Below are 15,545 nucleotides of genomic sequence, written 5' to 3'. Positions count from 1 at the left end.
ATGTTAAGAATGAAACAGTGAGCATTTAAATCTGGGATGCTGTTGTGTAAGGGAGCAATTCTTCCATCTTGAAAGGATATTGAAGAACTTAAAACAAGATTCTGGGCAGATAAGCAAGATTGCTAAAGGGAATAGAAAAATTCTTACTTTGAGAGAGATCAAAAACATTCAGAGCTTTGCCTCTGAGAGGATACGACTAAGAGGATATGAGCTGATCCTAGTGCAAAATAAATACTGCTCTAAAGGTAGCTGGGGTCCATCTCTGACCAAGGGAATGCTCAGTGACACACCAAGTATATTGAATTCAAAACCACTAAATGGATATTTTTTTTTTACATTGTATTAGCGATGTTCATGCAAATTAACTGTCAGACTCTGTCACAGAGAGTCACTGCAGTTGGATGGCTCTCTCCTGCACCTGCATTCCCATCCAAAGTTCCCAGCTTCCCTGTGTTCCCTACCTAGCCTTGTGGAATACTACCATTAACTACAGTGAAGCCCCTTGTTCTCATGTTCCCTACCTATCTTTGCAGGGTCTTCTGGCTTGGAAAGGAGTACGTTGAGCTGGGTGGTCTGACACTATGATTTCTGCCAGTCATTCCCTTGGGCAGCATCTGTAGGCTATCAAGGAAGCCAGTGAGATTCATGGCTGTATTTATTGAGTAAAAAAAAAAAAAGGTTTTCTTACATTTAAATGTAATATTCTGTACTTGAATTTATACCCTTTGTATCTTGTCCTTATTTAAGATTTAATGTCAATGAGATCTTTGCTTCTGTGTCACATATGACTGAAATTATCTAATGATTTCAAAAGTTGTTAAGAGAAAAGGCAGCAGGGTGGGGAGGAGCATAATGCTGTTGCAGCATAACAGAATTTCACATAGGTGATGTTAATGTCTGTAAGAGGAAGCCTGTATATGAATGGCCTGAGAGGAGGCAGAGCCAGTGGCTGCTTGGGGCTGTTTCAAGTCCACACAGAACCTCCTCACAGATCTGGGAGATACCCCCTTCATCCTGTGATGCTTCCAGGGAACATTCCCTTTGAATTCCTGCAAGATCTGATGAATATCAAGTTGTACCTTCAATTAATTGTTAAATTTTTTTTTTTTCCATGTGTTTCAGAGACAGCTAATAACAAGGAGTAGAAGTTATGTCTTTGTGAACATCCTCTTCTGGGCCTGCTCTTCTGTCCATATGAACATTTCTAAATTTTATCGGGCTGGGAAAACAGAAAAACTTTTATGGATTGAGCCACAAGCCACCAACATGAATAAGAGGCATCAGAAAAAGTTTTCTGTATTTTGAAGTCAAGTTGCCAAGACTTCAAGTGTTTGAAATACCAGAACTTTCACCTCCCTGCCACAGAGTGCCTCCTGTACATGGCTAGCACAGTGGTTTTCCAACAGGAGTATAATCATTCAGTTTTCAAATCGGATTTTTTTCCAGCTTCAGATAACTTCAAACCTTTGAAACCTTCAACCAGCATTATATAGGATAAAGAATAGTGTAGCTTTTTTTTTTTTTTTTAAATGGTAGTATGCAGGCAATTTCTCTGAGTGCCTGGACTACCAGTGTATGGAGCTGCTGAAGTGTATAGTACGTAGAGGACTGGAAGATGAAAGTGCCCATTCACCAGGCTGTAACTAAATGCAGAAGTTAGTTTTACAGAAAATGGAAGATATACAGGGTGCTCTCCATTTTTAAACAGAAATTTATTGAAAGGCTAGTAGTACAATATATGTGATGACTTCTGCAAAAAACAAAGAGGGTATTTTTAACTATGAGTAGGATGTTTTAGTCTTATAAATCCTAGCACACTTAAACTATAAAGATAACCTCACAGCTGTTAACATTCATGGTGATTACTAACCTGTCTTTAGCTGTGTCGCAGCTCCTCATACACATTTGTGGCTTCTAAAATAGGTTTCTAACCAGAGACATATACAAGCCTGTTCCCAAAGGAGAGGCCATCTATTATATTTCCCTGCAGTGCTGTCCTCCAGGAGAAGTGTGCTGTCAGAGACTGTCTGGGTTATTTTCCAAAATGCTAAATAAACATTTTAGAGCTGAAGTTGAATAGAAAAGCTTTCAAACAAATTTCCTGTGAAAATGGGCCCTGAATATAATTGATGTTATGGATCAGATAGAGAGTAGAAATTAGTTCTGATAGTGAATGTTGTAAAGGGACTATATATTATATATTGTTGGGAACTGTGTTTACAGGATTCTCTGGCATAAGGGGGTAGAATATGGAGAAGTCATCAGTCATCTAAGAAGGGCATGCACATGTTGCTGTTTTATTAGCTAATGTTTACTGTCACCAGGAAATTAGACAAATCCCCTCTAAGAGCTAAATTTTGTGCTGCATGTGCACATCTGACTCCAGCTGACTTTGAGTTAAATAATGTAATTGATATCCTTGGCCTATCAGCTTTATTCCTTGGCTATATCACTAAATCTAAGATTTTCTGCTTATCAGCATTCTTATGAACTTGTCAGCTTCATTAAATGTCAGCTTGCTGTAGGCAACATCACAAACTTTTAGAATCAAAATACGTATTTTCTTTTTTGGTTTTTAGGGATTTTTTTGCTAGGTGGATATTGCAGAGTTTTAATTTTTATTTTTACTTTCTGTAATAGTTAAAAAGAGCAGCTAGTTTGATTAAAACTCTATCGATATTAAAATGGAAATTAAAAACTTTTTGTCCACATACCCAAATCATTCCATGACAAAAAGCCATGAGAGACATACCATGCACTTTGGATAGCTGAGAAGTGGGGGTACAGGTGCTGAGCAGGATGAGAACTCCCCAGGGCAATACAGGACTGGACTGGGCATACAGCGAGGGCCCAGGATGCCCCAAGAACTTCCACCTTCAGCTTCATCTCATGGCTGGTTTCTTCCTTCGAGCTGGGAATTTGGTTTAGCCACCAGCACCTGTGCAAGCACAGCCCTGCTCCCAAACACAGGAGATTAAATTGGTGGGGGAGCCCTGCTGACTACTTGCAAGTTACGTGTTAGATGATGAGTTGCAGTTTGACCAGCTATATTAAGCAATTTTAAAGCATAAACCAAGAGGCATTCTATAATAAGTAGTATTAACAGCAAGAAAGGAGGCTGGACTTGGAAATAAAATACAAAGATACAAGGGAGTCAACCTGCTCACCTCAGAGTCACTCTTTCTACCACTGTTGTTATAAGGAAGACAGGTGACAATATACATTCTTACCTCACTGTTCAACTTCTTCAGGCCATTAAACAATGCTAATGGAAACAAAAGGAAGATGAGCCAGTCAATGACTCAATAGTATCAGCCCTTCTCAGTCATCTTCGGTCCTTATACATTCTATAATTACAACAGATTATTTTCCTTTCTAAAAGATGAAATATACTTGACACTGGGTTAAACATGAAATGTTAAATCACCTGAATTACCACAAGATCAGAATGTGGCTGCTAGATGTATGGTGAACATCCCTGCATTGAGAAATAAAATACCTGTACCTTGAGAAATACATTGGGATCTAGTGTTCATGATCTGTAAGCTACCAATATACTATGCATAAAGGGCCAAAGTACATGCAATTATTTGCCTCTGCAAACCTGGGATGTCACAGAGGTTGCCAAGGGCAGAAATCGATCTGTGGTTTAGAGAGCTTCTTCTTGTTAAGGCTGAGAAGATATACTCCAGTGTCTTTATTTACAAGATAAACCTCCAGAGATTGGGCAATATACCATAGCATGCCTTTTTTTTTTTTAACCATAGTGAAAATACAAAACCATCTTCAGAACCCAAAAGCTAGACAATCTTCAGCTTTTAACTTCATGCAAGGTAGAAGTAATCATTTCAGGCTGCAGGGTGTGCTGGGCAGGACAGTTGAAGGAACAAACAATTTCCAAACTAACAAAAAAGTTCTGGTAGGAATTTTGTTTCAATTACCAATAAACACAGCCCTACAAGAGGTTAAATTTGCTCTGTCAGCTCTGTGCAGACACATATGCATGTTAGGTGTCCAGAAGATAGTTGGCAGTCTGGCTGGCTAGGGTTGGCTCTTTTGCTCAGTGAGGAACTGCTTTCAGGTAAAAACTGCAGCAAGAACAAGGTGCTTGTAGAAGATTAGGTCAGTTTAAGTTTGGTTATATGTTTTAACAGAAAATAAAGTTTTATTAAAATTAAGTGAGCTTTATATTTGCATTGTTTAATTCATATAGAATATAATCATTTGGAGAAAAAATAACTACTAAAAGAAATACCTGGTGTAACATGCAAATTTAATATTTTATTTTCACAGAAATACAGGACCTGTTGTTTTATTTGTTGGTTTATTAAGTTACATGTGATTGAAACATTTTATATGGTGAAATTAGTTTGCCACAAGATGAATTGCAACTTCGTATTTTGCATATTAGTGGCTCAGTCTAGCAAAAAAAAGCTAAGTTTAACTTAGTTAAAACAGAATTTCTTAAATGTTTGTGTACTTTGCTGAACTAAGACCTAAGAGATATGCACAATATGCTTTTCATACTGGAGAATTGTGGGACTTAGTCTTTTTGTCTTAAAGAATAGAATTAAATAATTGCTTAAAAAAAATAAAAGTTTTAAACATCTCTATGGAAGGCTGATTGTTTATGTTAAGAACTGCTACGTTACAGCAGTAAATAAGGGAGTTTATTTCAGTCATTCTAGAATGCTTATACCTGAAGAACACATATGTAGGCCTGAGGTATTCAAGAAACAGTGCAACTGGTCTCCAGCTAAAAGGTAAAGAATCATAAAGCTAAAAACTGGATTTTAGTTCCTGACTTTTATTAGAGTGGCACCTCCTCACTGGTACAAACATTTTTAATGGCATTACTGGGTTGCTTCTTGTTAGCTGCATTCCAGCATGCATTTTTTTCGGTTGCTTCACTTACATTTCAGTCTCAGACTGTCCCTTACTGCGGAAAGCAATGGTATATTCACACCCTTTCGTAACAGTGAAGACACGCAAAGGAGTTCTATAAAGGGCCTACACCAGCAAACGGGCAAATCAGCACAAAGAAAAAAAAAATTTAAACTGCCACCTAGTGTTAGGTTCAAGGTTGGCAAAGAGGCAGCATAGCACAAGTAAGGGAGTGGAGGCAAGAGGTAACCATAGTGATTCTAGAAGGCTGAACTTAGCTCCTGTTCAACACTGCTGAAATCTGCTGAAGGTGAACTTTAACTAAATCTGCTACAAATAAGTTAAATTATTCCAAAGTAATTATATGTGAGCAAAGCTGTAACAGAGGAACATAAATTGGGAATCTGTTCAAATTAACCCCATTCAAATACATTAATTATTTTTAACTGACAAAGTGAAGCAACATTTGCTCTACATTTACTAGAAAGTCATATTCATGTTAGTACTAGCTCCTTCTTAACAAGCCTGGTCATGTTTTGTCTTAGGTGGGATTTCTTCTTGAGTTAGAGCTGTAGAGCATACACATTAATGGTATAGCCAAGAAGAGAGAACAAGAGCAGAAGCCAAGACTAATAAAGTTTATGTGTAGAAGTTTATATGCAGGTACTTTTCAAAGGTTGTTGCTTGGAACTTTAGTTTGAAATACTAAAAGCATTATCTTGCTTGTAATAAAAATAAGTATCTCCAATTTTGTCAAGGGAAAGAAATACTGTAAAACAGCCACACATCTTACATACTTGCTATCACAGTCTCATTATTAACCTGTATAAAAAAAAAGACAGTTTACAAGCTCAGTAAAAATCAGGAGAAATAGCCATTTCACACCATGTCTAGAAGGGGTAAGTAGCGTTGACTGTTCTCACAGCTTTCTAACTGCCTTTCTGGGATATGCTAAAGTGATACTAGGAGTGCCTGAAAAATATGAAATACATTACTGCAATAGCGCAACTGAAGTAAAAGAGCTGGAAAGCACATCTTACAAGCAGGAAGGTAAGAAACCACAGGTGGAATACTTACAGTTTATCCAGGGATGGAAGATGATTCTCACAGCATGGCTGTGGTATTATTGAATGCAGGGGAATTTTCAGACATGACAATTGTTTGCGTGTGCCATGGGAAGGCAGACAGCAACATGGTGCTGCCAGATTGGATTTTTCTTGCGTGCTTACCATGTGAAACTCATTAACAGATTAAAACTATGCGAGATGATCATCAGTAGGCGTTATACCCAGAAGACGGATGATACACGCACAGGAGAACTGAAGTTTGGTTTTGAGTTGTTGGGACAGCTGAACCCACAGTATTGTAACTTGACTTGTGGCAAACTCTCTACTTGCTATACTGCTGCTTTTGGGGCTTGCCAAAATTGAGTGACTTTGGTCACTTGAGATGGGAGTGGAAATAGCTTCTAAAGCACGCAGTCACACACTCTGGCATACAAACAGCAGCCTCTGGAAGGAGCAGCCTACAGCACTCCCTCTCACAATACATCTGGTAAAGCAGGTATGTGCTTCTACCACTGAAACTGTACATTCTCTAAGCAGCTGTACATAGCTATTTTTACTTTCCACACAAAGAAAGTGAGAATACACTGGCAGCAGCACCCTATATGCAACTGGATGGCCATCTTCACAGAAGTGAGCAAAACAAAGACATTGATGTGGACAGACTACAACAGAAAAGGATTTCTGCTCATTTCCCCCCAAATAAACCAACATTGTCTGAGTCATATGGCTGCAGGGAAGGGAATCAACTCAACCATGAGGTAGCTGACTTTCAAACTAGTTCATTAAAAACATGGTATCCATTTCTACTTAGTTAGAAGATAAATTTAGAGGGAGGGGTAACTTACTAGTATCACCAGTGTGACTTCTCAGTATTGCTTAATCACCCCATCAAGCAGATGCTTCGGTCCTTAATGACAGTGAGAAAAATGCCAAGAACTGTAATGGCATGGTAGCTGAAAGCCTCCTGTCTTGGAGGATTATTTTCATCCTTAGCTACTAGAAGATAGACAATAAACTTCTTATTTTGGTTTGAGTTATTTCTTATTGAATAAGCAGGATAGGGACTTTTTTGTAATGGGAGTATCAAAGCATAATCAGGAAAAGTTTGTTCCCAGAATAGACTAGCACAGTTTTACAGATGCCATTTTTATTCTCATTAAGCAGGATTTTTTCAGTGTTTCGTTTTAAATCAAAAGATAGTCAAAGTTGAATTGCTATGAAAAACATTACATGTAGAAATTAATTTACAGCTGATCTATAAAGATAGCAATTTATTTTAGAAAGGCATAATTTTCTTCTGAAATTATTAACCTTCTAAAGCAATTGCTTCCATATGAAAAAATGTGAGTTCCAACAGCAATTATTCTGTAAAGAAAGAGTTTAAGACAGTTCAGAAACAAAACCAGCAAAATTCACCCAAACACGGAAGTGAATACATACACTAAGCCATTCAAGTGCTCTGTTTTCCCATTTCTGCCATTTTTTCTTATTTAAAATTGTTACTAAAAACCTACTATTACAAATCATTAGAGTTTTTCATGTCCAGATCACCCATAGTATAACTGTCACACATTTACCCAAACATGTACTTTAATACCAGAATATCATGTCACCATCACAAAGCAAGGGCCCTGTGCTGCAATCAAGCTCAGCTGATACTAGCAAAACTCCCAGAGATTTCAGGGTTTGCTGGCAGAAACTCACTGTAAGCTCATATTTTAGAATCCAAGGCCACAATCCAGAATCCACCTTTCCTCGATAAGTTTACTGATTTCAACTGTACATAACTGCTGATAGTCAATTGTAGGAATAGGATGTAAGGGAGAAGTACTAAATCTAAAACTGCTGTGGTCGGATATTCAGTCTCTATTTATAGTCAGGCTGAAGCATCTTGGAGGGGTCCCTGAATGGCAATAGCTTCAATCTCAACTCGAGCACCCTGTGAGAAAACAATGAAGAAATGTATTAGGAATTTGATATATCTATTTTACGATGTAACAGGATGTATAACAAAACCTTGTAGGAACAGAGTGACATCTAAGGGAGATGATATTTCTGACAGTTGTATTACTAATTTAGCAATGTTAAATAATATTGAAAATTCACTTTACTCTTACTTAAGTATCACAACTCTTCATTTCTAGTGTTGTTGCCATCTTCCACCGTAAAGAAATGTGTCTCTCGCATTCAGATCTCTTATCATGTGAGGGAATAAGACTGGTATATTTAGAAAAAAACTAAATACTTAAGAGTCTTCATTAACATAATTGCATTTGAAGCTATTCTGGAATAAGAAAAGCTGTCAGAATGTTTCAGAAGTAAGGAATTAAAAAAAATTTTTTTTTTTTTTTTTGTAGGTAGAAAAGTGACACTTACTTTGGGCAAAGCAGCAACCTGATAGGCTGCTCTGGCTGGGAAGTTTGTCTTGAAAACTGTAATTTAAACAGAAACATCCACCATTCACTTAACTTTGCTTGATAAAACACAGTTCAAAGTAATCTGTATACAATACAGTCATTGAAAGAGTTTCAGGTTCAAGGCTACAAGACAAATAGTCTTCTGTGCCAGTTATCATTTCCCCCTTGTTTGTTTTTCGTCACTGACTGCTCTAACATCTCAGCAAGCTACCATTCATCATCAAGAAGCCAGCTACAATTACGGTCTAGTGGCCAGTGATAATTTGCACTCCGTTGACACCGTTAACACCAACATGGCCAAAAAAAGAAAGATTAAATCAGAATGGTGATCATCCAATTGCAAACACCAGGGAGTGGGAGAGGGCTCTTTTACAGAACGAGCAAGAGGGAGAAACAGGCCCCTGCCAAAAGAGTCAGGAGCAAACATCCCAGATTTGCATAAAGTCAGCAGGGGGCCAACCTTACTCATATCAAAGAAAGGCAGAGGAAAAATAGGCCCTTGACCTATTCCTCTGTTCGCAGTTAGGCCTGGCACTCAAGGATATTAAAAGAACGGGGGCAGGGTAAGGCAAAAAGAGGTAAAGATGTAAGAGCTGAATTTCTAGAATCATAGAATAGTTCAGGCTGGAAGGGACCTTTAAAGATCATCTAGTCCAACCCATCCCCGCACCATGAGCAAGAACATCTTTCACCAGATCAGGTTGCTCAAAGCCCCATCCAACCTGACTTTGAACATTTTCAAGGAATTTGCATAATTAAATTAAAGTTTTACTACTGAGAGTTAACACTAAGCTCAGAAATGTTAATTTCAGGGTCCTGCACTGACAATGCAGGGTAACAGCTCACAATCAAAGAACAGCAACAACTACCTTCTTGAACTACAGGTAGGAGGCAACAAGAAAACCAAGTATCCAGCTGGTCTGCTTTTACCCTGCTTAAATGCACACACAATTCCATTTTGACATGCAGAAGACTGTTTATAACTCATCAGTAAAAGCTTCATTCAAGACCAGGTGTTGCTATCTAAACAAAAACCAAACCTGTATAAATAAGGAATTTATGTGCATACTTTCCCAAATTCTTCTGCACAATATGGGAATCACCTATTTCAGTCTACATTCAGTTTTGCTAACCAAGCATTATTCTTTTTTTTTCTCTTAAGTGGAGCAGTGTGGCTCATCCTTGTATAAAAAATGACCCCTGTCTCATAACAATACTCACAAATCATTCAAACATACAAATAGACTTTAAAGAAACAGACATACAAAATCTCAAATTAAGTATTTGAAGGCTGTCTCCAGTAGAATTATATTATGGACAACACAGCATCTATCAAGGTAAAGAGACATGAAAAATCAATATGTAGGGATAGCACTAGCTGATCTTCACATGACAGTGAGTTAGTGGGATGGCAGGACACAAATCCACATGAAATTAGGCTGTGCTTGATCTGATGCTTGCAAATTAAATTATTTTTTAAATGTTATATTTCTACTGGAATCTCAGAGAATCTGGAACTACATCATCCGAGTCATTAAAACACTTTGCTTACTGTGAATATAATTTGTTCCACAAGCCATACTGGTAAAACAGAAACAAAGTATCTACTTACATTGTTTGTAAATATCATTAATATCATTGAAGTCCTTCATGTCTGCCATCAAAACTGTAGTCTTCACAACTAGAAATTACATAACTGCAGTTATTTTAGACCTCTGACTTGTATACAAAGGTTGGAAATCTTTAGTGCATTTCTTGCTTTTATTTCATAAACTTCTCTCAAGTATTCTAAACATTTTTAAGTTTTACAAACAGATATTGACCATTAGACCTACTACCTACAGAACCACCTAAAAAGTCTGAATACCCAGTATATAATGAAACTTTAAGGAATTAGACATTCCTGACCAGCTCTGAAAAAATCCATTGTGAATTTCATTCTAAGTCCAATTCTTCCAAGAGGCACAGAACTGATAAGTAGGTCAATTAAAAAACGTGTTGTAAGCCAACTGTTGGCACTAAATTATAACATATATAACATCTGCTGTCCAAAAAGTCCATAAAAGGACTGAAAATACAGTCTATGCTAGAATTTTTTACCCATGACTGCTCAAGCCAGCATTAATCCTGGTTGTCTCCACTATTAGAGTCTTCCCCCCAGAAAAATGTTGAAAGTTCCTAGGATATTAACACCATTGATACAAACCTGATTTTACCTGGAGGAAAGTCTAGGATGCCTAAAACAACTGTAGTCAGTTGCAGCTCTGTCTATACCTGAGCTTCCCCAGTTAGAGTTAAAATATTAGTAGTATAGGCAGAAACTTTTGGTGAAAGGTAGTGTTCCATTGATACCCATCACTAAGACCTGCATGTTGATTTAGTTCTTATGTTTTAACCCAGACTCATGATTCCTTTTATTTCTTCCAGTTGTTGATAAAAACTGTATGTTTAGCAAATTTTTTTTTTAGCAAATTAGCAAAAGTTTTTTGTGTTTTTTTTTTTTTTTTAAAGGTCACTTAATTTTTTAAAAAAATCTAGGTAAAAACAACTTGTTTGCCACCATCACAGCAGCACTTACCATTGCCATAGTCACAGCCTGCAGCTTTCAGGATTTCTCCCATGTTTTTTAGAGCCTAACAGAAAATGAGACAAAAATCTTTTAACAATCAGTGGTGTTGTATTTAGGTAAGTATGTAAATATGAGTTGTAATTTGGCTACATCCATGTTACAGTATGAGTTCACCCAGCAAATCTTCAACAGTCCTCAGTGGGTAAGTAAAATGAGAAATTAATAAAAGGGAGCTTCTAATAAACCACAACTATTAAACCATCCATTCACTAGATGTAAACGCATGATGCAGCTCCATCTCATGCTATTACCTCATACCACCTCTTTGCTGCTGGGGGAACAAATCTTTCCCCAGTTCAAACCCGTGTTTTTATTGAGGTCTGAACCTTTATCACAAACACTGATTCTTTTCTACTTTCCTACATGAAATACTGATTCCTGCCCTGGCCTCCAAGTTGTTCAGGTGGAAAATGACAGGGTTAGAAAGGAATGACTTCCTCCTGCTTTTCCCTCATCTTGATGGATGTGAAATGTGCTCTCTATGTTTCTCCAATTTCTCTTAACCAAGCACATGCCAACTCCATTACAAGTTTATTGCTAGAAGACATCTTACCTGCTTTGCTTCTTCCTTCGCCCCTCCAGGGACAAGCTGACCAGTGGAAGGTTCTATACCGATCTGTCCTGCAATGTACATTGTCCGGTCTACCAGCACTGCTTGGCTGAAAACAGAAGGGATATTTCCGGCTTAATGTTTCCCCATCAAAACATTTAACTATCTGAAAGCACATTTTACATTTGCTTCAGTAGTTTATAATATCTCAGAAAGATAGAGGACTGAGGTTATGCATGCACAAGACTGTACACTTCAATCTGTTCATGCTGTTGGGAGAGCTGGGATTAGAACACCTGTGGAAGCACATACCTTTGTTTTTGAGAAAATAAACCCCAGTTCTCACAAAGGCACAAGGTGTGAGCACAGCAATGCAACGCTAAACTGAGAAACACAGCTTCTACTTTGCAGATAGCACAGAGGGGAAGCAAAACAACACATTTTTTTTGCACCTGCCCAGATAAATATTCCATCCTAGTTTGAGAAGTAGACGGTACCTTTTATCTACACCTCAGCTGCAGAACAATGACGAAAAAAAGAGAAAAAACAAAAGACAGTTGATTAGAAAATTCAACATTTTTCTTCTCAAATAGGCACCATGATAACAAGTTACAGTTGTGAGGTGAAGCCCTGTACGCTAGTTCTCTGGCAGTATTCCTCCAGAGTCATGAATTTGGCCAGTCAGCACATCACCCTAATTCCCAGAACAATCACTCTTCTCTCACCAAATAACCTGTGTGACCTGTTGGCTCAGTTAGTTCAGAAGAATGCAGAATCCAAGCTATTTTCAAAACATTTTTATATAAATGTCAGGTGTGTTTTTGCTGAAGTAGAGTTGGCAATTATTAATGTCTCTAATTACCACAAAGAGATTAAAAGATTAAAACAAAGGTTTAAACTACCTAGCAAACGTTATGAAAGACATAATTTACTTCTCTTTAGCTGGTAATTACAAATATTTTGCAAAGAAATTAGAGAAAGATTATTTTGAAAGTGTTTGTTTTGTGTTATCTCTTCCCATTCCATAAGAAAAGGCATTGTTTTGACAGTTCAACAAGTCTCCCAAGTTACACAATCTAGACTTAAGTACTTCTCTGAAGTATCTAAATTAGGTTAGCTTCCCTTTAATGTCAATGGAGAAAAAAAGGGACTCTTTCAGAGAACATTTTTATCAGATCTCTTAATTGAGACTGACTCAGTTGGATTGTCTCAATCCATTCACTTCACAGGGGACCAACATAAATTACTATGGTTAAGCAATCCAAATAGTGCCATCATACCCATTTTTCCTTTTACCCCTGTCCCACATTGTCCTGTAATTTCACAGGGAAAAATATAGCCAGTAACTTAACCGATATTTTAAAATATCTTATGTGGCAATTATTTTCTCTAGTATTGACTAACAAAACTGGAGTAAATCACAGAAGACACGATTTAAAGAAGAGAAATTAGTGAATGAAGTAGTTTTCTAGCTGATGCACTCTTATTGATAGAAAATGTGTGTATGAACCAAACACACATGCTTCTTTAATTTTATTTGCTTTCCTACCATGTCCTGCTTTGTCTGAGGCACAGGCTTTCAGACCACAAACTTCTGTTTCTGTTTGAAGCACGGAGAACCATGCAACAAGGTACGAGCTCTCTAAAGAAAGAGACTGTCTTGTAGTGCTTATTATAGCAAATGACACAACAAAACAGTTATCCCAACAAAGGCCTCCAAACAGTCCTATATCACAAATAATTGGGGAAAAAACAAGCTGAAGCCTTCTGATACTGCTTCCAGATGAACATCAGTAGCAGTCTTACTGGGTCCCCTACTCTGTTCCTCAACTTCCTTCTCTTAGTACACTTATCGGTGGAATCCTCCATTCACTGAGACTATTAAAAATTTACCAACTGAAGGGTATACTTCTACTGCAGTCAAATGCATGAGCGAAGCTCAGAGAAACTTCAACTACACAAACCCAAATCACACTTCAACTGCAGATGTATCCTGTAACTAGGATCAATCATAGCTACTCATTAATCTCTGATTCAGCAGAGATATGAGTGCTTGCCTAAAGTCATTCAGGTTTAAATATACCTAAGTGTGTAACTGGATGGACATTATGACATGAGAAGATTGTCCATCAGAGAGATGGTGTTAAGAAGCATGCTCCTTAAAGACAAGGGCTGCAAACTTAATCAGATCTTCTTCACACAAATGAGTGTTGATTAGCATAGGAACAGCAACTCTGCTGTGTCTTTTAAAAAAGTTTAGTAACATTAATGAGACATTAACAAACTCACACACGTGTCTCTTTACATATCTGTCTACCTACCTATCTCAAAGTACTGGAAACTGGATGCAGTAAAAGAAATACAAAAATACAATAAAAATAGGTCAGCAAAAAGCATACTGAAGGGCTGTAGCAGAACTAGGAATGCAGCCCATACATCCCAATTATTCATTCCATATTAAGTCCTCATTCCTCTGTTACCATGCCCAGACTCCACAGCACAGACGTAGCAGTTATTGTGCAACTTTTGCTCACTGGACTTTGACAAGTTTACTGAAACCTGATAAACTAAGTTAGTGATAAACTTATTGATGTTAGACCTGTCATACAATTAACAGGCTACATAATAAGCAGTATTTAATCAAGAACTATTAAGAAGCACATAATGTTGGAGTACACATGACAACAGCAGTAGAGAGCTAAACTGAAGGCTAGGCCAGTGGTGTGTGTGTGCAGCCAAAGAATTGTTGCCTTCCCATGTCTTAGATGTTCCAACTACAAGCAATGCCAGGCCCCTGGCTGCAATCCACCAACAGTTCATTGTTTACAGAAGTTAAACTTCATGTCATGTCTCTCTGCTTCTACACTTTGTATTTCTCCATCTTTATAATTCCAATAAAGAACACACAGTTTGAAGCTCAGAAATCTCAGTTTCAAAGTAATGGAGACAAAATGCACCTGGAAGGCACCAAGATGCTGCAAGTGGAAAAGTTTAAACCAAAGGAGTCTGTGTTTATATTGGGAAAACAAAGCATGAATGTAGAATTAAAAATCTTTAGAAAGTACCCTAGTAAAAATCCTCAGTACTTTAGTTATCGGGTCTAGTTATTGAACATTTTTCACATCCAAATAGCAAAGAGAAACCTTCCTCCAATTAAAATTGGGTGGCTTTTTCATTACATTCAGAACTGTTGCAACTAACAACTTAGTTGTGAAAACACTGTATACCATATATTTTTACAGCAGTTCGTTTTTAGACTGAAAAGCATTTATAACCTTCTGACAGTCACATTCAAAATAAGAAAAGATTTGCGATTCCCTGGCAGCAAGCTCTCCAACAGCCAAAGCATGTCCTGGATCGGGCTCAGCCTTGCCTTTCCATCGCCTCCAGAGTCAGCATTCATTGATCACTTCCCATGCAACATGACTTTATTCTAGACAAGCGTTTTTTGACTTGAGATGAATCATTCCTTTTTTTTTTTTTTTTTTCCCATTCACTGCTTATCACTAATTTTAGAATTCTTTCCCCAAACTGACTTTTTGACAGACACCTGAAAACCTCACCTAAAGCGATAAGGACCGCCCCAGCCCCCCCATCAGGCTGAAGTTCGGCGCTGGCACTGCAGAGCCGTTCGCGCTGTAGCACTCCAGATGTGCCCGGGGGGTTACTGGGGAGGAGACGGGTCCCTGATCGGGGGGACCCCCCCCAGACCCCCGCTCCAGGGACCTGCTCGGAACCCTGCCGGGCAAAACCCGCTCCTGCTGAGTGCTGCTTCTTCCAGGAGACCTCCCTCTCGCCAAGGCATACCTGTAAGGACCCAATGCGGCGGGGGCCTTAGCAGTGCTGATTATTTTCTTCACGAGCGAGGCCATCTCTGCCCTCAGAGCACTGCCCCCCCTCCGTGCCCAGCGTCCCGCCTGCTGCTGCCGCGCCCCGCCCCCCGCGGCCCCGGCCCCGCCCCCCGGGGGTTCTGGGAAACGCCCGTGAGCGCGCGGCTG

General features: G+C 38.4%; 1 protein-coding gene across 1 annotated transcript; it reads right to left on the bottom strand.

Annotated features, from left to right (window-relative positions):
• Positions 1-7,060: 7,060 nt before the first annotated feature.
• On the bottom strand, positions 7,061-15,484 carry RIDA (reactive intermediate imine deaminase A). Its single transcript, XM_074897632.1, has 6 exons — positions 15,355-15,484; positions 11,551-11,656; positions 10,947-11,001; positions 9,981-10,049; positions 8,328-8,383; positions 7,061-7,890 (listed from the first exon to the last, which is right to left on the bottom strand). Exons 1-6 carry the CDS (start codon positions 15,417-15,419, stop codon positions 7,828-7,830), a joined length of 414 nt encoding a protein of 137 aa, XP_074753733.1. The 5' UTR covers positions 15,420-15,484; the 3' UTR covers positions 7,061-7,827.
• Between the last annotated feature and the right edge of the window lie 61 nt (positions 15,485-15,545).

Source organism: Athene noctua, chromosome 2 (genome assembly GCF_965140245.1).
Source record: "Athene noctua chromosome 2, bAthNoc1.hap1.1, whole genome shotgun sequence".
Classification (NCBI taxonomy): domain Eukaryota; kingdom Metazoa; phylum Chordata; class Aves; order Strigiformes; family Strigidae; genus Athene; species Athene noctua.
This window is presented reverse-complemented; position numbering and strand designations above follow the sequence as displayed.